Raw genomic sequence first — 22,936 nt, forward strand, 5'->3', positions numbered from 1 at the left:
GAGCAAATAAATAAGGTGCATATGTTGCAGTTGGTTGCTATGGCTCTGAAGTCTAGTTAAATTTACAGTTTTTTCTCCCTCCTCCCACTCTCTTTTTTTTGAACTTGCAATTTATTTGTTGAGGAAATGGATTATTTGCCCTGAAGACCTTGCCAGTTGGATGCCATGGTGGAGTTAGTCATGTTCTTCATTCCCTGTATTTCCTGGAAAGTGAAATTAGATCTAGAGGCTTTGGTTTGATTTTTTTGGCGAGAGTACCTCATAGGTGGTGTGGTGTCCTTCCCTCAAGAGACACATAATGTCTGGTTGTCTCTTTTTTGTGAAAGTACCAGCCAGTGATCATTCTTGCTGCAATTCTTTAATGCATTAAGCATTGTAAAAATAGTGATCCCCTTCTTCTATCATCCCTCCTTCATTATTACTGTCCTTTAAAAACAAACAAAAAAGAAAACCTTCCTTCATGAACTATTTGGTTGTTTGAGGAACAATTCACATCGAGGTGGGATAAATGTTTGATTGTATGTTTTTTGAAAGAGAAAGAGACCACTAGAAGGGTGGGGAGTGGCAGAGGGAGAGAGAGAATATTACACAGGCTCTATGCCCAACATGGAGCCCCACATGGGGCTCGATCTCACAATCCTGAGATGATGACCCTGAGATGATGACTGGAGCCAAAATCAAGAGTCCAATACTTAACCAACTGAACCCTCAGGTGTCCCAAGGTGGGATAAATGTTTGATTTACTTGTTTGTTTAATTGCCAGTTTTCAAAATAATGATTGGGTTTTCTAGCTCCTCCCAGTGAACAGTGAGAGGATTGTTTTAAAAGTCATTATGAGCTCATGCAATTAAATCTTTTTGATGTGTTCCAATCCATATAGTTATTACCATTAGTGATGCACAAATTACATATTTGAACAGTGAGAGCTGCTTCAGATTGGTAACATTAGTAGTTTGCTTTGCCTTGATTTTTATAACCTCCTTGGTTTCTGGAATGACAAGATGGTCCAGGCTCATTTTGTACATTTCTTACCCCAGACCATGAATTCAGCTATTTCTCCCAAGGACTCCTGCTTTCTTTTAATGGGAAATGGTGTTTAGTTATCATAATCTGGGCACTAAGGGTGCTTATTATTGTTGGGTTGGTTACATGTTCAGACCTATTCAATGTAGGGAGCTAGGATATATTTATTTTTTAAGATAAAACATCATGAGTTCATACAAATAAATCTAATTCAAAATTACAACCGTAGAGTTTCACTTAACCTTATTTTTCTTAGCTGTATCCCTTTTCTTCAAAACTTAAAATCCTATTCCAACAATACTAACAAAATTATTCAATATGCGATATACACATAAATAGGATTATGATTGTTATCATAATTTCAGTATCAACAATAGGAACAACATGATTACTGAAAACAATTTGAGACATTTTATGAAGGGGGCAATTTTTTCATTATTTGAGTATCTCCTATCAAATATGTATAGTCAAAATCACGTTTTAAACTCATTTGAAACAGTTCTTCCCTATGCAGTTTGCCATTCACTAAATATATTGAATATTTCAATTTTTAGAGATTGCTTTTTAAAAATTCAGTTTCATAATTATGTAAAATATTCACATGATCCCAAAGTCAAATACACAAAATAAGGTATATTTGTAGAATTCTAGCTTCTATTCCTGCCTTCCCTTCCTGTGACTTTCATCCAAGTGAGCACTTTCTAAAAGTTTTTGGTTTATCCTTCTATTTTTAAAATATAAGTATTCAGTCTTTCTCTTCCCCCATTTTTAGTTGTAAAATAACCACATTTCTTCTTCTTCTTTTTTTTTTTTAATACATCTTGCTTTTTTACTTAACTTATTCTGGAGATCTCCCACTGGCATGGAGAGATTTTTTTTTTTTCCCACAAATACCTAATGCTGCTATTGTATGGATATAGTACAGCTTATTCATCCAGGTCCCAGTTGGTGGATGTTTGGGTTGTTTTCAGTTTTTCTATTGCAAATAGTGCTGCAATGCCTTGTGTTCATGTTTTTATCATATTCTTGGAATCTATTCCCGAAAGTGAATACTTCCCGAAAGTGAGTACTGTTGAAGGCTACACACTAATGTAATTGTGTTAGATATGGTCAAATTCCTTTCCATAGAGGTTATAATAACTTGTATTTCTACCAGCAATGTATCAAACTATCTGTCCTAAACCAGAAATTATGTTGTCAAACTTCCAAATTTTATCAAACCAGTAAGGGAGCTATTGGTTTTCAGTGTAGTTTAAAAATAAACGTGGCAGAGAATCTTTTCATATGTTAAATATTTGCTTTTCTTTTAGTGAGGCTTCACATCTCACATTTCTTGTTGCAGCACATTTTTTAATAAGAAAGGATATGGTGAAGATGTATTTTCTACATTCAGTTATATCTGAAAATGTCAACTGTCGCTGGATCATGATTTGAATGGGTATGTAATTCTTGACTGAAACTTATTTGCCCTCTAAATTGTGAACTTTCTAGCTTCTGAAGTTGAGTTTCTAATGAGACATGTAATGTCACTCTGATTCTTGCAATTTTTTTCTCTTTTTGAAACTTTGGAATCTTCTCTGGAGAGTTGGAGTTCTCTTATTTCACTATGATAAGTCTTGGTGTGAGATTTTTTCATTTCTTGGGCTGAGCAGTTGGTTATTTTATTTTATTTTATTTTACTATTTTATTTTATTTTATTTTATTTTATTTTATTTTATTTTAGTAGGCTCCACCCTAGCATGGGGCTTGAACTCATGACCCTGAAATCAAGACCTGAGCTGAGATAGAGTCAAATGTTTAACTGACTGAGCCACCCAAATGCCCTCACTCTAATAAATGATATTATATTATTTGTTTGATTATTTGTTCTTCTTTTTTTTAAGATTTTATTTTTATTTATTTTTTTTAAAGAATTTTATTTTATTTTATTTATGATAGTCACAGAGAGAGAGAGAGGCAGAGACACAGCCAGAGGGAGGAGAAGCAGGCTCCATGCACCGGGAGCCCGACGTGGGATTCGATCCCGGATCTCCAGGATCGCGCCCTGGGCCAAAGGCAGGCGCCAAACCACTGCGCCACCCAGGGATCCCCCAGATTTTATTTATTTATTCATGAGAGACACACACACAGAGAGAGAGAGGCAGAGACATGGGCAGAGGGAGAGACAGGCTCCTCTCAGAGAGCCCGATGTGGGACTCGATCCTGGAACTCCAGGATCACACCCTGAGCCGAAGGCAGACACTCAACCGCTGAGCCACCCAGGCATCCCGACTATTTGTTCTTTATTTTGTCTTCCCTGTGTACTTGATCTGGCTATTAGTCAGATGTTGGACCTCCTGGACTGATTGCTTATGTGTTTGATCTTTTCCCCATCTTTTATATTTATTCTCAAATTATTCTATTCTACTCTCTGTGAATTTTCTTAAATTTTTTCTTCCACTTCTACTGTGGATGTGATATTGTCTCAAATCTCTCTAAAGATACATTATTTGCATCTTTGATACTTAGGGTCTCTTTAGTATTATTCCAGAATCAGGAGCTACAGTTTTTACTTTTTGATCAGTCTGTGTTGAGTTTAGAGAACTTCCTCTTAGTTAAAAGATAGATTTATGGGTGTTTAGAATAGGCATTAAAGATTTTTATTCCCTGAGACCTTCCTCTCGCTATATAATTTTTAAAAATGGAAAGAACAGAGGAAACAAAGGAATGCTTGGAAAGAATGTGAAAGGCTGACTTCAGAATTTTATACTGGAAATGCATTCTTCTCTTACATGATATTATAATTCTCCAGAATTAGGCCCCTTGAAAGACTGTATTTTGAAAACTACAAGGCAGTATTAAATATATGGTATTATATTTCTTTTTTTTTTAAGATTTCTTTTTTTTTATTCATGAGAGACACACGGAGAGAGGCAGACATAGGCAGGGGGAGAAGCAGGCTCCCTGTAGGGAGGCCAGTGTGGGACTCAATCCCAGGACTGGGGATCACACCTTGAGCTAAAGGCAAACACTCCACCACTGAGCCACTTAGGAGTCCCATAAATATATGGTATTATATTTCAATAATTTGGTGTAGTGGTGTGACTACTGTACTTGGGGTCCAGAGACCTAGGCTCTAGACTGAAATCTGTGTATTAGTCAGGACTCTTGGTAGTAAGTGACAGAAACTTGACTCTAACTAGCTTAAACACCAGCAGGTCTTAATGGGAACATGCTATGAGGGGTACCCACAGAACTGGATGGAGACCGGTGAGAATGGGGATGCTGCTGTTACTCTTAATCTGCACCTCATATTTTGTTTCTCACTGAGGGTCATGTCACGCCAGGATGTTCCACATAGCTGGAGGCATGGTTGATGACAACTTTGGGATCATGACTCAAGAGGAATGGGTGAGCAGAAGACTCTCCCTCCCAACTTTGGCATGAAAAGTTCCAGGGATGGACTCAGACTGGCTCTAGTTCTGACACCTGCTCACCTAGAACCAATCTCTGTGGCCAGGAAGGTGGTGGTCTGGGATGGGGCCCACCTTAGGTAAGACCTTCACGATGTGAAGCCCCACTGCAGCCACATTGTTGGAATGAGGGAGGGAGTGGAGTGGTTTTCCTAGGAAGAGGAAGGGTACTGCACATATAACAGCCCAGATGTCCACTAATCTCTGTGAGTTAGATCCATGACTCCTGAACCACACTGGACCTCAGCCTTTCTATTCGTGGAGTGAGACGTGTAGATTAAGCATCTCTGGGATTCTTTCCCAGCTCAAATATATTATGAATTTACTGAAAATCACGTTTTTCTCCTTATTCTTTTTTAACTTGCATGAGAATTAAATATCTCTGTTAAAGACCAGAAAAGCATGGTTCCACACATTAAATAGGGAGAGGGAAACAGAACTATTTAAAGAACATCCTGTCTGTGAGGATTTTTAAGAAGGTGAAACATATTCCTGGAGCTTCACCTCTGAAGCACACATAGAAATATCTAACCAAACTTTTCCCAAAGCACATTTTATCCCTGAGGAGGGCTCTGATTGTGCCAGAAGGTCCCTGGGGGCTGAATGCCCGGCATGGCATTCTCTTGGTGCCAGCTGGTCAGAGAATGCAGCTATGGATGCCATTTGGTTCCCAGTATCTCTCCCAGTAAGAGTTGGACCAAGTGGTTCTCAAATGCAGCTGCAGCCAGCTCTCTACATACTAACCGGGCCAGCTGACTGACTCCAGGGACTTGCAATCACTCCTCATTGTCATTCTTGTGTAGGGGTAAGGAAGTCTAGCAATTTAAATGTAGTCCATGATTGTAATCAGCAGCCATTAATTTCTGATTTTCCTCAATTGCTAGTGTACTTTTCAAAAGGCATAAATTCTTCAGCAAAATTATGAAGGTCTCATTTGTTTCTTCTCCTTTTTTTTTTTTTTTTGTTCCTTCTCTCCCCTAGTTACATTTTCTTGCTTTGTCTCTCTTTCTACTGGTGCTAGCCATAGATATTTATTAGACTAGAATTTGTTGTTAATCATACAGTCTTTTGAACCCAGCCAGAAATGAGAGTTGAATCAGGTAGTCTGAGTGACGGATATGTTGAGCAAGAAGGATAGAAGGATGGAATCAAAATGGAATCTTATTTTTAATGTTGCTTCCTACTATGACTTTAACACTCGTTTGGTTAGCATAGCCTTCCTTTTGCTCCTGGGTGACGACAAGGGCAGTCTGTGTGTGGGGTTCCCTCCATTTGTCCTTCCAGGTCCACTCACCAACTAGACTTGTAATGGACCACATCAATATGCTATGTGCCCTATGGATTCTGGTTGAACTTGGGCAATGGGCCAGCAGGATACTGGAGGAAAGGGTGAGAACAAGGTCAAGGAATTTAATCTCCAGCCACTCTCCTTGTGAGGTCAACTCAGCTGGCTGCATCCCTTGAAGGAAAGGTGATCCTCCCAAGGTGGTAAGCTCTTCACAGCTCTCTTTGCTTTGGGAAAATGCCTTCCCCATGTCCTTGTGGGTCAAGGCTGTTAACATGGGTTCCCGATCCCTTGAGGATGTCTCCCACATGCTGGCTATACCTTTCTTGTTTGACACTTTGTAAAGAAACCCTCCTTATATTATTGCAATTTGAGTGTATTCTCTAGGGAGTAAATAGTTATGCAGCTACTTCAGTTGCAGAATGATGGTATCCAGTCCAAGATATTAATCACCACTTCAGTCTTCTCTCCAGGATAAGAATTGTAATCCTCCTTCCCCAGGTGGAACACATAGGTGGACACCTTCCTCTAGTGCGGGAAGGGTGTATGGCTGGCTCTACTTTCTTTCTCACCTTATCTGTTCCTTGCTATTTCCATTCCTAGGCTGAAATGGGGAACAAAGGGGACTAAACAGTTTTTGCTTTAATTGGTTCTATCATAATCTGGTTTTGCACTCTCTGGCCTGGCATGGTTAGAGCCAACTCTCCCCTGGCCCCTCAGAAACTCCCTGCACTCCCACCGCCAGCTGCCCACCCATGACCCAGGAAGATCTCCTCTTGGGTTGGTTCTCCAGAGGCCTTTCCATACTTGGATGCTCACTGCTGGAGAGTCTTCACCCTTCCAGGTTACCTTGGGCAGAATTTAAGATTCTAGGTGGGAAGGTTGAACCAGCAAAGTTCCTATCTGGCTCATCTTTGTTGTGCTACTAAAACAGCTCAACAACCTGACTCTTATGAAGTCATCTTGGCCGCCATTTTCTCCAGTCCTTCATATTGCCAAAATGTGGGAGGAGGTTTAAGGACAGGAGGGAATTAATTCTCCAACATCCACTCTGGACATCTCCCCAGGGGAGGGCGGCCATCTGTCTCTTGCACATTGTGGTATGTCATTTTTGCTTCACCTGGGAGTCCCAGTCAAAATCTCAATTTTAACATACTGTATCAGATCATTACAGACACTTTTAGTTGCTAGATAATACAAAGCAGTCTAAACTCTCTTTCACAATAAAGAGGATTTGTTGGTTCATCTACCTGAAAGAGTCCAGAGGTTGGATGCTCAGTTACTCTGTGATTCTTTCGTTCAGCCTTTTCCCGGGTTTTCAGGATGGCTGCTTGAAGCAATCTAGGCATGTGTTTCCTTGTTCATACCCAGGGAGCAAAGAGGACATCTCTTCCTTCAACCACTGAACAAGAGTCCTGAGATTTGCTCTGACTGGACAAAACCTGGCAACTTAGGTGCAGTTGTTCAACCGACCAATTCTTTTTTTTTTTTTTTTTAAGATTTTATTTATTTATTCATAGAGACACAGAGAGAGAGAGAGAGAGAGAGAGGCAGAGACACAGGCACAGGGAGAAGCAGGCCCCATGCAGGGAGCCTGACATGGGACTCAATCCAGGGTCTCCAGGATCACGCCCTGGGCCAAAGGCAGGCGCTAAACTGCTGCGCCACCGGGGCTGCCCTCAACTGACCAATTCTTATCACCAAGAGAGCACAGTGTGCTGATTGACTCAAGTCTTGGGTGGGGCCTTCACTGCACAGTGACAGTGGAAGAGAGATGGGTTACCTAATTGGGTTAAGCTTCTGGGGATCCATTTCTGGAATTGAGAGTGATGTTAGCGGACATGAGGGTTGAACTCAACCTTGTGCAAATCTCCCAGCTGTATAACTAAGAGGAAGGGGTTGGAATGGTTGTTCAGGAAGCACCTGCCACCACTGAGTCCAAGGTCATCTTACTCAAGCATTTGTCCCACATAAAATATGGTTTTGTGGGGGATCTATATATTTCATATTCATAATACAAACATACTTGTGATTACAGAGGGATTCATTTTGCATTGGGGCCGACTTCTCCATTAGGTACAGTGCCTGGGGCCTGTGATATTTTTACAGCCCCATGAGGATGTTTTAATTTCTTTTAAAATCAGAAGGAAAAAAAAGGAACTTCAAGGTCAATGAAAATGTTTTTTTTAATATATTTTTAAAAATATTTTATTTGTTCATGAGAGACAGAGAGAGAGAGAGAGAGAGAGAGAGAGAGAGAGGCAGAGACACAGGCACAGGGAGAAGCAGGCTCCATGCGGGGAGCCCGACGTGGGACTCGATCCCTGGTCTCTAGGATCACGCCCTGGGCCGAAGGTGGCGCTAAACTGCTCACTGAGCCACCCAGGTGTCCCAAGAAAATGTTTTAGTCTGCAATATTTATATATTCATCTTTATAGCATTACAGTTGTAAAATGTAATTCGTATAATAATAATTATTATTAATAGGGGAATGGACCTACCAAGGCAAAAGTGCATGGGTGAGAAACTAATCAAGCAGCACCTTTGCATTCCTTCTTTACTGAGATATCCCACCACAGAATTCAGGTGTTGATGATAAGAACCTGCAGTGTGAGGCAAGGAGATCACCCCTTTGAATTCAGAGGTTACTGCCCACCTGCTCAAAGAACAGATGTGGGTTCTATCAATGTTGTATAGAGATACTCTTGTGCTTGAGAACAACAGTCCAGGGAGGTCAGGCTTTTTTTTTTTTTTTTTTTTTTTTCAGGGAGGTCAGGCTTGCTTGAACACCAAAAAAAGTAGGAGGGAAGGCAATTTTCCTCGGATTGGAGACTAATTAACATGGACACGGTACATTGCAGTTAAACTATTTTCAAGCACATCCTATCCACTTGGTCCTCCTGACAACCCGGGCTCAGTACTGACCCATTTAACTCAGGGAAGGCAAATAGCTTTTCCAGTTTGCTTCACGGTTACCGCTTCGTAGCCCACCCGACCCACTGAACTAGATCTGTGAAGACAGGGCCCAGAAATCTGTTTCACCCAGCTTGCAGGTGACTCTTAGGCACGCTCACAATTGAGGAGCTGTTGCCCGGAGGCTGTAGAGAGCAGGTGTGTTCCTAAATCCTCTTCTCTGGGTGGTGCATGGGGCGGCCTATTCATTTTTTTTTTTTAAGATTTTATTTATTTAATCATGAGAGACACAGAGTGAGAGAGAGGCAGAAACACAGGCAGAGGGAGAAGCAGGCTCCATGCAGGGAGCCCGATGTGGGACTCGATCCTGCGTCTCTAGGGTCATGACCTGGGCCAAAGGCAGATGCTCAACCACTGAGCCATCCGGGCTGCCCGGCCTATTCATTTTAATAACTAGTAAAGGGGCTCAACACGGCCCCCCAAGCCTACTGGCCGCCAGATCTGCAGCAGCTCCAACCTCCTAATGATGGAAAATCTGACTCAGCCCCAGAGATCACCCGGTTGGGCTCAGCCCGACAAGGAGCATGCGCACTAGCGGGTTGCCCGCAGTTTCATCTCCCTCAGGCTCCGCCCCCTTAGGCCACGCCCCTTTCCGACCTCCGCCTCCTTGCCCCGCCCCGCGCATGCGCAGCGGCGCATTTCCCGTGACGCTCCGCGGCGCGGGCGGTTTGGAAGAATGGCGGGCGCCGGTTCGTCCGGTTGTCTGGAAGGATGCCCTTCTACGAGCTGTGCGTGTGGCGGCGACAAGGACAAGTGGGGCAGGCGGCTCTCGGAAGACTCGAGCCGTCACCAGCTGCTGCAGAAGTGGACAAGCATGTGGAACTCCGTGAGCGGGGACGCGTCGGTGGCCTGTGCAAAGGGGACGCGGCGCGAGGAGACTGCGGAGCCGGCCGAGGAGGAGGAGGAGGAGGAGGAGGAGGACAGGCCCCTGGTGTTTCTGTGCTCTGGCTGCAGGCGGCCGCTGGGCGACTCGCTGAGCTGGGTGGCGAGCCAGGAGGACGCCAACTGCATCTTGCTGCGCTGTCAGTTGCCGAGCGGAGGGTGGAAGAGGGGGGTGGGGGTGGGGAGGAGCCTGGGGCCGCCGCCTTTCCCGGGGTGCAGCAACCGAACGACCGGGGAGGAGAAGGGGTGGGGGTTATTTCGAGTATGCCCGGGGTTTTTACAAGCAGGAAAATCTGGGAAGGTGAGCTGTCCCGGGAAACGGGGAGGAGGATGGTCACCCTGGCACCTTGGGCTCGCGAGTGATGAGTCCCTTTTCTGGGGTTCCCCCCCCAGGCCCCCCAGCCCAGAAGAGCAGCGATTCAATCAGCATCTTTGTGTGCATTGCTCAGTAAAAAATGACCAACTAAACCGTAAGCATTTGGGGTATTAGCTAGCTGTTAATTGGTAATTAGCTAGCTGCCAGTTGGTAAGTAATATTATTATTGGTTTATTTGGGAAATTAAGCTTGTCAGCTACCTGATTCCTGCAGGGGGATGTCAGGATTGATTTTTCTTATCTTATTAGTTGTGTTAGCGGATGCCTTTCCTCTCGGAAGTGTTAACAACCATAGAGTTGCCAGAACACGTTACTATCAGAAAAAAAAAAATTCAAAAAGGAAACTTGTAATAAAAGCACCAATAATCCCTTCAGAATTGGGGAGGAAGGAGTTAATAGTAAAAAAAAAAAAAGTCAAGAAGGTGGCTTGAGTCCTAGCTTCTAACACTAGCTATGCCAGTTACCTGTATGTTTTCCCACTACTCTCATATTGTTGATTGCGTAGTATTTCTTTAGGGGAGCAGTTCACGTGTTTTTCTGAATGGGCGTAAAAATGGCTATTCCTTTTGGACTTGTGGTTATCAAGATCAAGTTTACGCTCTGAATTCTAGAAATATTTTAGTGGCAGAAATTCACCAGGGATTTATTGAGCTATGTGGAATGTTTTCCCTTTTGGGATAGAACATTGAGAAGACAGAAGAACAGCGCGTCCGCCAGTTACCTGGAACTTTTTGGGACCTGCTGTTTTCCAAAAAATGCATTCGCTCATTGACATTAACTGCTGGGTCCTTTTCGATTGTTAAACATAAGCCTAAGAACATCTATTTCCCGTGGTAATTCATTGGGATTTCTTTGCACCTACTAAAGGATATTGGAGGAGATTAGAGCTGCTGGAGATCTGGCGGCCAGTAGGCTTGGGGAGCCCCTTTACTAGTTATTAAAATGAATACGCCGCCCCACGCATCACCCAGAGAAGAGGATTTAGGAACACACCTGCTTTCTACAGCTTCGTTCCCCCACCCTCCGGGCGACAGCCCCTCAAATGTTAGCGTGCCTAAAAGTCACCTGCAAGCTGGTTGAAACAGATTTCTGGGCCCTGTCTTCACAGATCTAGTTCAGTGGGTCGGGTGGGCTACAAAGTGGTAACCATGAAGATTCTTTGCACTTTAATAGGTGCAGAAGGGTATACAAGTAAAAAAGACTTCTCCCCCCACACTGACACTCACATGCCTTAGTTTCATTTATCCTTCCAGATACCCTTCATGCATGTATGAACAAATTTAAATTAAAAAAAAAAACCACACTTGAGATACTATTTATGCATTCTTATTTTTAAAAATTGTATATATATTGAATGTTTCCACATGATATTTCTTACATTTTTAGGAACTTCTGGTGTCCTCTTGTTGAGAGGCAATACTGCATGGTAATGGAGGTTCTGGACTTGCTTATATTTGAATCCTGACTTGCCACTTAATAGCTGTGTATTCTTGGGCGGATTAGTTAACCTGTCTGTGCTTCAGTTTTGTGCTCTGTAAAAGAAGGATAGTACATTCATGGGGTAGTTAGGATTAAGTGGGTTACTGTGTATCATGAGCTCAGAATGTCTAGGAAGGGCCACTTAAGTGATTTTTCTAACGGAGGTACTGTTAATCCTCTTGATCTGTATCTGTTGATAGAAGTCTAGATTGTTTTCAGACTTGCTGCCATTAGAACAGCTTGCACTTGGGTTGAGATTTTTGATACAGTAGGAGCATCTCTTTTTTAGTAGGCAAGAAATAGTATATTTGGTGTTAAATCTTTCATTTTGCTTGTACTTTCTATCTTGCCTCTTTTCTATCTTGTCCCATGCTTTTTTTTCCTTTTTTTTTTGCCTGTTTTCTTTTTTGTTTTATATATAAAAACACTTATGTTATTTACTTTTTCTGTATCAGTTTTTAAATTTTAAAAACTGTCAGCTTTAGACCATTCGATTTACTCCTCCCATTCACTACTACAGCCATGAAAGATAAAGAAATGAACTCTTGAGTTAACTTCCATTCCCTCCGCCTCAGTTTTGAGTTAGTTTGATTACTTTTACTTCGTCAAGGTTTGTAACATTTAAGTTCAGTTCTCTAGCCATAGCAGGGTCATTGAGCCTTAATGTAACATTTGCATGAATTTGTTTTTCAACTCCAGGACTCTTACTAATACAAGAAAGCTTATTAATTGCTTTCTCATTCCTGAGTTGTTTATTTCTTTAATCGTCATCAGTAGACCCTCCCAACCTCTGCCCTAATCCCCAAGAAAACTTTGAGTTTGAGTTGTTGAAAATGTCTTTCTGTTCTCTTTTACATGAATGACAACTTGACAACATGTACAATTTTGGGATCATGCTCTTTGCTTTTTCCAGGCACGGAGCAGCTAGTTCAAAGGCCCCGAGGCTTCTGTGACTGAAGAGCAGAAAGAAGAGGAAGGAGGCAATAAAAGAGAGGAAGGAGGGGGCTAGCAAATTCAGGGCCTTGGAAGCCGTTCTTCAGAACTGGAATCTATTCTATTGAGTGAGGTGTTTAAGCAAGGGGGTGATAGGACCCAGATGTTTCTTTGGAGGAAGCACTGAAGGGAAGAATAAGCATGGATGTGGAAGGTCAGTAGGAGCTAGTGCAATAGTCTGGGCAAGAGGAGGTAGTGATGGCTTGGGAACAGAAGTGCAATGTGTGAGGTGGAATTGACAGGACTTATCAGTGGAGTGGAATATGGGGGATCAGGATGGAGGGGATGAAGAATAAAGGATGATGCCCTGCTTTCTGATTTGGGCAGCTGGGTTGATGAAGGTGGAATTCACCCAGTTCAGGGGGACTGTAGGAGGTGAAATCAGTCGCTTTGGACATTTTTAGGAGTGATGTCCCTTCTTCATTTCCCTCCATTCCATGCCCTTCCTTTAGTGTATCTTGGACCTGGACCCTCTGGAAATGTTTCCTGTTCTCAAGTTATGGTCTAAAGGAGAGATTTCTGTACAGGTCCCGGAGATCTCCGCACTTAACATCTAGGGATGTGTACATTGGCTTTTAGCATCTTTCTTGGTTTTATCCCAATTTTATTATACCTTATAGGCATTCTTTGTAGTCTGTGATTGAGGTTCCAATTGTTCCAAGCTTTACTGGCAGTGGAATTTTCCCCTTAATTTTACTCATTTTATTAATGTCAGTGGTTTTCAAGAAAGAGAAGGAAATAACTTTCATTCTGCCATCTTTTTTCCAGAAGACCTCCGTACATTTAATTTTGAACCACCCTTGTGTATGTGTGACTTTGGGCTGTTATTTTCTCTGGTTGAGTTCTTTTTTTTTTTTTTAATTTTATTTATTTATTTATGAGAGACACACACACACACACAGAGAGAGAGAGAGAGAGAGAGGAGACAGAGACACAGGCAGAGGGAGAAGCAGGCTCCATGCAGGGAGCCCGACGTGGGACTCAATCCTGGGACTCCCAGATCATGTGCTGGGCTAAAGGCAGGCGCTAAACCGCTGAGCCACCCAGGGACCCCCTGGTTCTCAGAGTTCTAAAGTAAAAATTAAATTAGAGGTTCTCTAAGTATCTGCACGTATATTATAGCAAACCACATTAATGAATTATTGTTACTTTGCTCCAGGTGTTTCCTGTAATGTTTCTGTGGATAAAGAACAGATACTATCCAAACGTAAGAACGAAAATGGTTGGTGAGTAAAGCTTTTATCTGTGTGAATATGTGTATTAGGGAAAATGTTTACTTTTCAACTAAAAATCTTTAATAAAATCATTACCGGTAAGATTAATTGGGGTAAGACTTTATTCATGGTGATCAGTATAGAATCAGTCATTTTAATGTATCAATTCTTGAGTGATGGCCATCTTTTTTAGATATCGTGTTGGAAGAATTTCTAAATATATTAAGTTACGTACTGCGCTCTTTTTGGTCTTTGGGCTTAGTGCTAAAGCAAACTGAAAATAAAAGTAGAAAAAGAAAATGTATCATAAAAATCTCAAAGTTGCCTTAGATCAATAGTATTTTTTTTTTAATGTCATGTAACCCATAGAAAATGCTAGTATCACACTTATACACATGTACATGCCTCTCTGCATGAGGCCAGAAGCAACCAGCACAGGGGCTCAGTGATCCCAGGCCCGGTGCTGCCATTCCAAGGGTCAAAGGGATCACTCTCTTGGCATTATCTGCCACCCACTGCTACAAGTAGCATCCTCAATAAACTGAATGGGAGGCTTTCCCTTATCTAATTGTTGCCCAAAACGGGTCTTAACCAATATATATGAAGTAACTTTAGGTGATATACAAACAACCAAACAAATTAATAATCATGTATGTTTTTCTAGTGTGTATTTAAAAATACTGGTTTTTCATTTTATTTTATTTATTTATTTATTTATTTATTTATTTATTTATTTATTTATTTATTTTTAAAGATTTTATTTATTTATTTATGAGACACACACACACACACACACACACACACACACACACACACAGATACAGACAGGCAGAGGGAGATGCAGGCTCCATGCAGGGAGCCCGACATGAGACTCCACCCCAGGTTTCCAAGATCACACCCTGGGCTGAAGGCGGCACTAAACCGCTGAGCCACCGGGCTTCCCCTGGTTTTTCATTTTAAAGTAATACTGGAGTATCCATCCAAATAAAGTCTTTCTTTCTTTTTTTTTTTTTTTTTAAGATTTTATTTATTTATTCATGAGAGACACACCGAGAGGTAGAGACATAGGCAGAGGGAGACGCAGGCTCCATGCAGGGAGCCTGATGTGACATTCGATCCTGGGACTCCAGGATCGTGCCCTGAGCTGAAAGGAGACACTAAACTGCTGAGCCACCCAGGGATCCCCCTAAAGTATTATTTCAATGAAAAAATTACTCTGGGATCTCTAGGTGGCTCAGCGGTTTGGTGCCTGCCTTCGGCCCACGGAGTGATCCGGGAGTCCCGGGATCGAGTCCCGCATTGGGCTCCCTGCATGGAGCCTGTTTCTCCCTCTGCCTGTGTCTCTGCCTCTTTCTGTGTCTCATGAATAAATAAATAAAAAAATCTTAAAAAAAAAAAAAACTCTAAGGAGAATTAAATTAATAGTAGTACACATAGTATGTGGATGTGACAGATGTGCTGCAGGTGACCTCAGTTTGGAAAACCAGCCTTAGATATTCCTCATTTGAAGAAAGTAAGGCTTTAGGGAGATTAGAAGTTTGCTAAAGCCACAGGACTTTTTAGTAGTTAGAGCTAGGATGATGCCTGTATCTCTCCTTCCTTCTTGCAAAGTGTTTTTTCTTCTTTCCTTCCCAATTTTAGCCATTTTGAGGCCAGTTTCACCATTTTTGCCATATCCATCTACCACCTTTGCTATCTTGTACTTCATAGCTTTTATTACATTGACTCAGGATTTTTATTTAATAAATTTAAAAAGGAATCTAATATTACTGCCATATCATTTGCTGTTAACTAGAAGTGGACCACAATGAAAACAGATGTTATTAAACTCTAGCAGAGATGCTATTGCCTGCCTGATCTGAGCCTAAGGTCTGTTTTCTCACTGTTAAAAGATTTGCAGCTGTGAGGTTTGTGTTAAAGACTTCCTAGCACTTCTTAGGATTGATAAGAACTGTAAGGGGGCACTGACTCTTACTCTGTGAGCCAGTGTTATTTAGTCCTGTTTATGTGTGTCTCTTGAACCCATCATTTATGCCACACAAATTCAAATTCAGGACATTGACTAAGGTCCCATATTCTACACTTGAGGAGATAACCATATTGCCTTAGGATGCCTGTCCTATGGAATAGTTGCCTGAGCTGCCTGTAGCTGGTCAGCAAGAGTCCCTGGGGCTCAGAAATGTGTTGTAAAGGTAGCCGTGCTGTTTCCTGGGTTCGTTCTGTCATTTGTTAAGGTTCTCACATCCTTACTCATTTCTGTCAGAAAATCACTCCATGATTTCTGGCACTGCTTTCTCAGTATTGTTGTTCAGCGTTAATGGTGAGTTCTGGCCAAACCCTTGCCAGTGGTGAAAGCAGAAAGACACTGCAATAATTGTAACTACACTCTCGTCATCATTCCTTAGATCACTCTGGAAGTATGAATGGGTTTGTGTGTATTCTTCACTGGTGTTTACTTTGATTTTGGTAATTTGGGATAAAACAATGCTATCCGTTGATCAGTGTGTTTTGTATTTTGGGTTTATTTAAGTAGCTTTTCTTGGCTGATTACACCTACCTTATATGTTAGTTCACAATCTTGGTAATTGTGTATGGCAGCCTCAAGATTATGAGGTTAGAGATGTTAGATTAGATGTTAGATAGAGGTTAGATTTTCCTGTACACTCTTGGTAGTATAGATAGGGTTGCCTCCCGGGCTTTATTTACTAAGAAATATAAAATATAAAAAACATATATAAAATATTAAAATATTTAGAATATACATAAAAATATAAAATATAAAAGCATGTGGGAGCTTAATATATGACCAGTGTCATACTATCTAGCTAATTTTATCACTAGTGAGAACTTAAAATTTATTGGGCATTCTCTTCCATATGTAGATGCAGTAGTTAAGTCTCTTGGTATATTTAAGTAAACAATAATGCAGTCTATAATATGTTGTTTGAGTCTTGGTTGGCTCCATTTTTTCAGTAACAGGAGTAGCTATTTAGTTATTACAGGTGGCTCAATATCAATAGGAATTATATAATTCTTTTGAAATAATAACTATCTTTTGGGTTGTATATTATGATCACTAGATTTATGTATTTATGTATTTATTTTTAAAAGATATTATTTATTTATTTATTCATGAGAGACATAGGCAGAGACATAGGCAGAGGGAGAAGCAGGCTCCATGCAGGGAGCCCGATGCAGGACTCGATCCTGGATCTCGAGAATCATGCCCTGAGCCAAAGTCAGGCGTCAAACTGCTGAGCCACCCAGGTGTCCCTGATCACTAGATTTCAATCTTCAGTTATCATCAATTTGCTATATGTTGGGATTGTGGTTTATTATAGATATTTATAGAATGGCAAATTTGGATAGATCAGCTTGGCAAGGCATTTGGGTGACTGGATTCTAAGATTTAAAGAAGACATGAATCAACATTGGTAGGGGAGATTATATTCAAATATGCAGAGCCTGAGCTGAGAAATAACTAGAATGAAGGAACAATTATGTAGAGAACATGAATCATTAAGTAAAATATTTGTGAGTTGCCTATGTGGAACATATCCATAGTGGAAGAAAAGTGTTAGGTCAAAGTATAATTATTATTATTATTATTTTTTTTTTTTAGGTCAAAGTATAATTAAAAAGAGAAAGGCAACCCTAACAGATAGATGAACATGTTAGAGATTTATTTAACTCATTACTGAGGCAGTCAGAACATGGCAAAGCTGGTTTAGAGGAGGATACTCTCTGTAGAACAAATTTAGTTAATGTCCCACAGGACAATAAAGCCTCAGCCTTTGAAGTTACCTTTCCTACTAGCAGAGAACATTTGTGTCTTTACTAGACTAAAATTATTTATAATTTTACAAATTACTAATTTTACTAATCTTTCTGTAAGTTATCATCTAACTTCAGAGAGTCTGGGCCCTAATCAATAGTAACTAGTGAACAACCAGTGTTACCTTCCAGGAGAGCAAAGTATGGCCCATGGGCCAGGCACTTTTTTTGTAAATATACTTTTATTGGAACATGGACAGTGCCTATTCAGTTATGTCTTGTCTGTGGCTGCTTCTGTGCTACAATAGTAGAGGCGAATCATTGCAACAGATACCACATGGCCTACAAACCTGAAATGTTTGTTCCCTGGATCATTATAGAACAAATCTATCTATGGTCGTATTGGACAATATGAAATTGAAAGGGCATGTGGAATCCTTATCTTATTTTCAAATTTTAGATACTTTTTCTTAATACCAGATTGAGGCATTTACATCCTAGAAAAACACCACATCAGTATTCTTTCTTGTCACTTTTCTGTATGTCACTAAGTGCTTAAGGCACTGTAGCCTCGAGGTGACTATCTACATTTCTTTCTTTTTTTTTTTTTTATTAAGATTTTATTTATTCACGAGAGACACAGAGAATGAGAGAGAGAGGCAGAGAGACACAGGCTGAGGGAGAAGCAGGTTCCATGCAGGGAGTCTGACATGGGACTTGATCTCGGGTCTCCAGGATCACACCCTAGGCTGAAGGCAGTGCTAAACTGCTGAGCCACCCGGGCTGCCCTTAACTGTCTACATTTCTAATATAAACATTTTACTATCATTTCCCGCCCCCCTTCTTTATACACATGACTTAGTAAGGTTGGACTGACATATTTTAGCAACTTAAATGTTAAATGTTTATGGATTTTTAACAATGGGATTTTTGTTATAACGAGTTGCTACTTTGCTAAAACAATGGCACTTCTTCATTGCAGCATTCTGGAGACTTTGTACTGCACAGGGTGCTCACTCAATCTTGGCTACGTATATAGATGCACACCCAAGAATCTAGATTACAAGAGAGACTTGTTTTGCCTCAGTGTTGAAGCCATTGAAAGGTAAGCTTGAGGGCAGCCCCGGTGGCACAGCGGTTTAGTGCTGCCTGCAGCCCAGGGCGTGATCCTGGAGACCCGGGATCGAGTCCCACCTCAGGCTCCCTGCATGGAGCCTGCTTCTCCCTCTGCCTGTGTCTCTGCCTCTCTCTCTCTCTCTGTGTGTGTGTCTCTATGAATAAATAAATAAAAATCTTTAAAAAAAAAAAAAAAAAAGAAAGGTAAGCTTGATAAACAAATGGATACCTCATAACTGATTTCTCAGATAGTTTTTTGCAGAAAAATTAATATGAAAACATCCAAACTAAATCAACACTATTTGGTTAAAATGTAATTTTAAGTAATAATTTCTGACAATATAGCCAGTGATTTTTTGTTGTTTTGTTTTGACCTGATGTATTTGGTATTTGAAAATCATACATTCTAAATTATAAAGAGCAAGCACGGTGAGAACATTTTTCCAGAGTAAAAAATATGTTCAATTTTTCCTAAAAATTGAATTAATTCAATAGGACTTTTTTTTAAGCAGTTGTGTGGATCAATACGTGTCGTTCATTTTATTTTCTCCCCTAGTTTTTAGCTGCCTAAAATATCATCAAGAATTAGGAATTTAAAAACTGGTTAGGAGAGAAGTCCCTTTGGTATTCTGGAAAAAGTAGAAATACAAAGTCCAGCTATTTTCATGGGTCTAGTAAAAGGAATCGCCTATTTTTTCTGAGGTATGCGAGGAAGTGCCTTCATTCTCCAAGATTTCTATACAAGTACATGTTCGGAAACAAGGTAAATAGGAGGCTGATGACAGATGTCAGTTAAAGAGTTTCAGATATCTTAAAGGTCTTCTAAATTCATTAGCCTTATTCAGTTAGAAACACAAAATTGAATAACTCATTTGACCCCAATGTATTTTCACTTATCCTACAAAAGATGTGACCTTCAAGACTTTAAAGACGTTTAAAAACCTCCTATATCAGGAAAGAACAATTTAAGAAGAAAAGAATGCCTATATTTTTCATTACTTGAGGTATTTTGTCACTGCCATTGAATTCCTTAGATTTTCTCCTGAAAAGATATGACTGTGTTTTTTTTCCTAATTATGATTTCTCAGCTACTTATTCTTTGATAACTGTAATATGCCACCTTGTTTGAAAGTAGACAGGTGTTGATCAAAATTTTAAACTCATAAATCTCTTACAGTCCTTAAACAAAAGGATGATAGAACAGGTATTGCTCATTGTTGTAAGCATGTATGTCTATCTGGAGAGAGATCTATTTTGGCTTAAATATATAAATAGAAGACCCAGGTCTAAACAGAAGCTCCCTTAATCTCCATGGGAATTTTACTAAGATGTGTGAAATTACTAAGATGTGTGAAAATTAAGTGAATTTCATGAAAGGCATGAAATTCAGTTGGGTTAGTTCAAAACTTTCAAAAGTGATGAGTTTCTGTATAAAAGAAAACATTGGAAGACTGTTTGCCACAGGAGATTATAATATTGAAGTTGTTTTTTCCTGAACAGCTGAAGTTTAGGGTAAAAGTTACCTCTTAGGGCAGAGTTTTAATGCCAAGGAACCTGGCTGGTTTTAGAAGTGTTTATTTACTTTTTTGTTTAAGACTTTAAGTAGTCTCTGTACCCATTGTCAGCTCAAACTCATGACCCCAAGACCAAGAGTCACATGCTCTATGGACTAAGCCAGCAGGCGCCCCAATTTACAGTTTTGTAAATGATTTACTGCCCCTTCATTTCCTTCATCTCATTCTTCCTTCCTAAACTGGATGTTAATTGGCTTCTGCAATTTCACCTCCCATGCAATTTTTCACTGAGGTGTCCAAAGCAAGCTTGTTCTTATTTGACAAAAGAAGTGACATTGAAGTTGCTACAAGTGATGAAAGACTTAGAAAGAAATGCAAGTTAATCAAGTTTTCTTCGGAGAAATCTAGCACCTTCTTATTTGCCATTTAGATTTATTGGGTTCGCAACAGTGGGCCTGTTTTCCTCATTTGCAGGCCATATTTCTCTTATCCCGTATTTTCTACAGCAGAGTGTCTCCTAACCCAGGGACCCGAGCAGAACGTGAGTTTTAAGATAACCGTTGAAGTTGCCAGATCAAAGTAACGAAGAGTTGACTCCATACGTTATTTACTAAAAGTCAAATTTGAAAGTACACATGTTCCCAAAAAGTTATAGAAAGTAAAAATGCAGTGGCTTCTTCTGGATCTTTTTAAACTTTTTAATCATAGAATTTTGAACTATGAGTGTTAATCTTTTGCCACTCAGTTAACAAAAGAGCAAACTTGTTCCAGTAATGAAATGCTCAGAATATTGGAAAATATGTAGGAATACCTGGACAAATCTGTTATGGAGAAAAACATGATTTTATGCAGCACAACTTCCTATGTAGGTTGCTATTAACAAAAGTAGTTATTTTGTGTTTACTCAGTACAAACATGTAGTGTAACATAAGAGTTTTAATATTATTTAATTAACATGAATTTAATATTTGCCTCATTTTCATATTTTAACTTTGTACTGCACTATACTTCAGTTATATCTTAGGATCCTCGGAAAAGCAAATTGTGTCAGAAGATAAAGAACTTTTTAATCTTGAAAGCAGAGTTGAAATAGAAAAGTCTCTGAAGCAGGTAATTCCGTTCTGTACTTTTTATATCTTTGTGTGAACAACTTCTTTTAGTGAGCTCCTCCACAAATAATCCTCAGAATGGCATCTGTTTTGATCTTAGTGCTTTCATGGTAAGAGAGTGCTTATTTTATTTCAGTTGTTAGGAAAGTTGATTTTGGGGGTTAGCCAAACTATAAACTAAGCTAAAGCTTAATCAAAAAAATTATAAGACATTTCATGCCTCAATCAAGACAGTATATATTCTAAAACTAGTAAACTATATTTCATTTGATTCAATTCTCATGGTATAAACAACCTGAGTTTTGAATGTTAACATCTTCTCACAGCCAGATAGGCAGGATACCCATGAGTGTATAAAAGAGCTCTAGGTTAGAGGTTGAGAACTACTGATAATAGAATTCTGCCTTATTTACATAAAATTTAGTTTATGCCTCTAAATAATTTCATGTGTAATGCATAACATATTCATAAATCTCATTAGCAATACATACGTTAATAATTTAATCATGTGCGATTTTAATCATAATCATATGTGTATCTGAAAATATTTTTTTCAATTCAATAGATGGAAGATGTTTTGAAAGCGTTACAAATGAAGCTGTGGGAGGTTGAATCAAAACTGTCCTTTACCAGTTGCAAAAACTGAAATCTTTTCCAAGCCCCCCACTCTGGACTCCCTGCTGATGGACACTTCTTTCATATGCAGCAATTCTGGTTCTCATTTGATTTCACTTAGAATGGAAGGAATTCTAAGTGGCTGTATGTATATGTGGTGGTCTCATGTGTTGACTAAGTGAGAAGGATTTCAGAATTACTTTTATGGATGTAGTAAATGGATGGCTAAAAAGATCCTAAAAGGATGGCTGTTTCCCAAAGCTGAATTTTAAAGTCATTTTATGATACTTGCTGAAACTGGAATTTAGTAGTTTTTGCTTTGATAAGAAACTGCCCTCATTTTCTGAAGTGTTTATTTCTCTTTATTGAATTCATTTCCTTTTAAAAAAAATTTTCAGGGCAGCCCGGGTGGCTCAGCGGTTTAGCGCCGCCTTCAGCCAAGGGCCTGATCCTGGAGACCAGGGATCAAGTCCCACATTGGGCTCCCTGCATGGAGCCTGCTTCTCCCTCTGCCTGTGTCTCTGCCTCTCTCTCTGTGTCTCTCATGAATAAATAAATAAAGTCTTTTTTAAAAAAAATTTCATTCACCTCTAATACCTTGGGAAGTATTTAATATTGAATGGCAAGAAAATCTTAGAGGTTTTTCCATCCACTGTTTGATTGACTCTCTGAAAACAGATCCATAAAGCTCTCTGAAGAAACTGGTCAGTTGAATTATTTGTCAGAACTGTTTGAAAACTTGCACAAGAGGAGAATAGAATATATTCTAATGGTAGTAGAATTCCACTTGGTCTGTTTGTTTACTACTATATGGCCCCCAAAACCTGGAATAATATATCTCTGAGGGTGGGATTCTGTGGAATTTTCAATGTGAGACTTATGCAACATGTGCTATTTTTAAAAGTGGGAGAATAAAGATTAAAACCAAGTATTTTAAGATTGATTTTTACAAAACTGAGTTGTGGTATTTAACTGAACTCAGAAATCCTGATGCCATGACTTCAACACATTTACTGGTTGTGGTGATGTGGGAGGCCTGCTCAGGAATGTAAAGGTAACCCCAGATTTCTCCAGGCCCCTTTCTGTTTTGTGGTACAGATGAGGCCACTAATCTGAGTACCAGATTAGTACT

General features: G+C 40.0%; 1 protein-coding gene across 1 annotated transcript; it reads left to right on the plus strand.

The window, feature by feature from the left end:
* Window positions 1-9,374: 9,374 nt before the first annotated feature.
* MIS18A (MIS18 kinetochore protein A) lies at window positions 9,375-22,735 on the plus strand. Its single transcript, XM_025985178.2, has 5 exons — window positions 9,375-9,755; window positions 13,622-13,688; window positions 18,433-18,555; window positions 21,094-21,190; window positions 21,755-22,735. The coding sequence occupies exons 1-5, from the start codon at window positions 9,410-9,412 to the stop codon at window positions 21,833-21,835; spliced, it is 714 nt and encodes a 237-aa protein (XP_025840963.2). The 5' UTR covers window positions 9,375-9,409; the 3' UTR covers window positions 21,836-22,735.
* Window positions 22,736-22,936: the final 201 nt, after the last annotated feature.

This window comes from Vulpes vulpes, chromosome 15 (assembly GCF_048418805.1).
Source record: "Vulpes vulpes isolate BD-2025 chromosome 15, VulVul3, whole genome shotgun sequence".
In the NCBI taxonomy this organism is placed as follows: Eukaryota; Metazoa; Chordata; class Mammalia; order Carnivora; family Canidae; genus Vulpes; species Vulpes vulpes.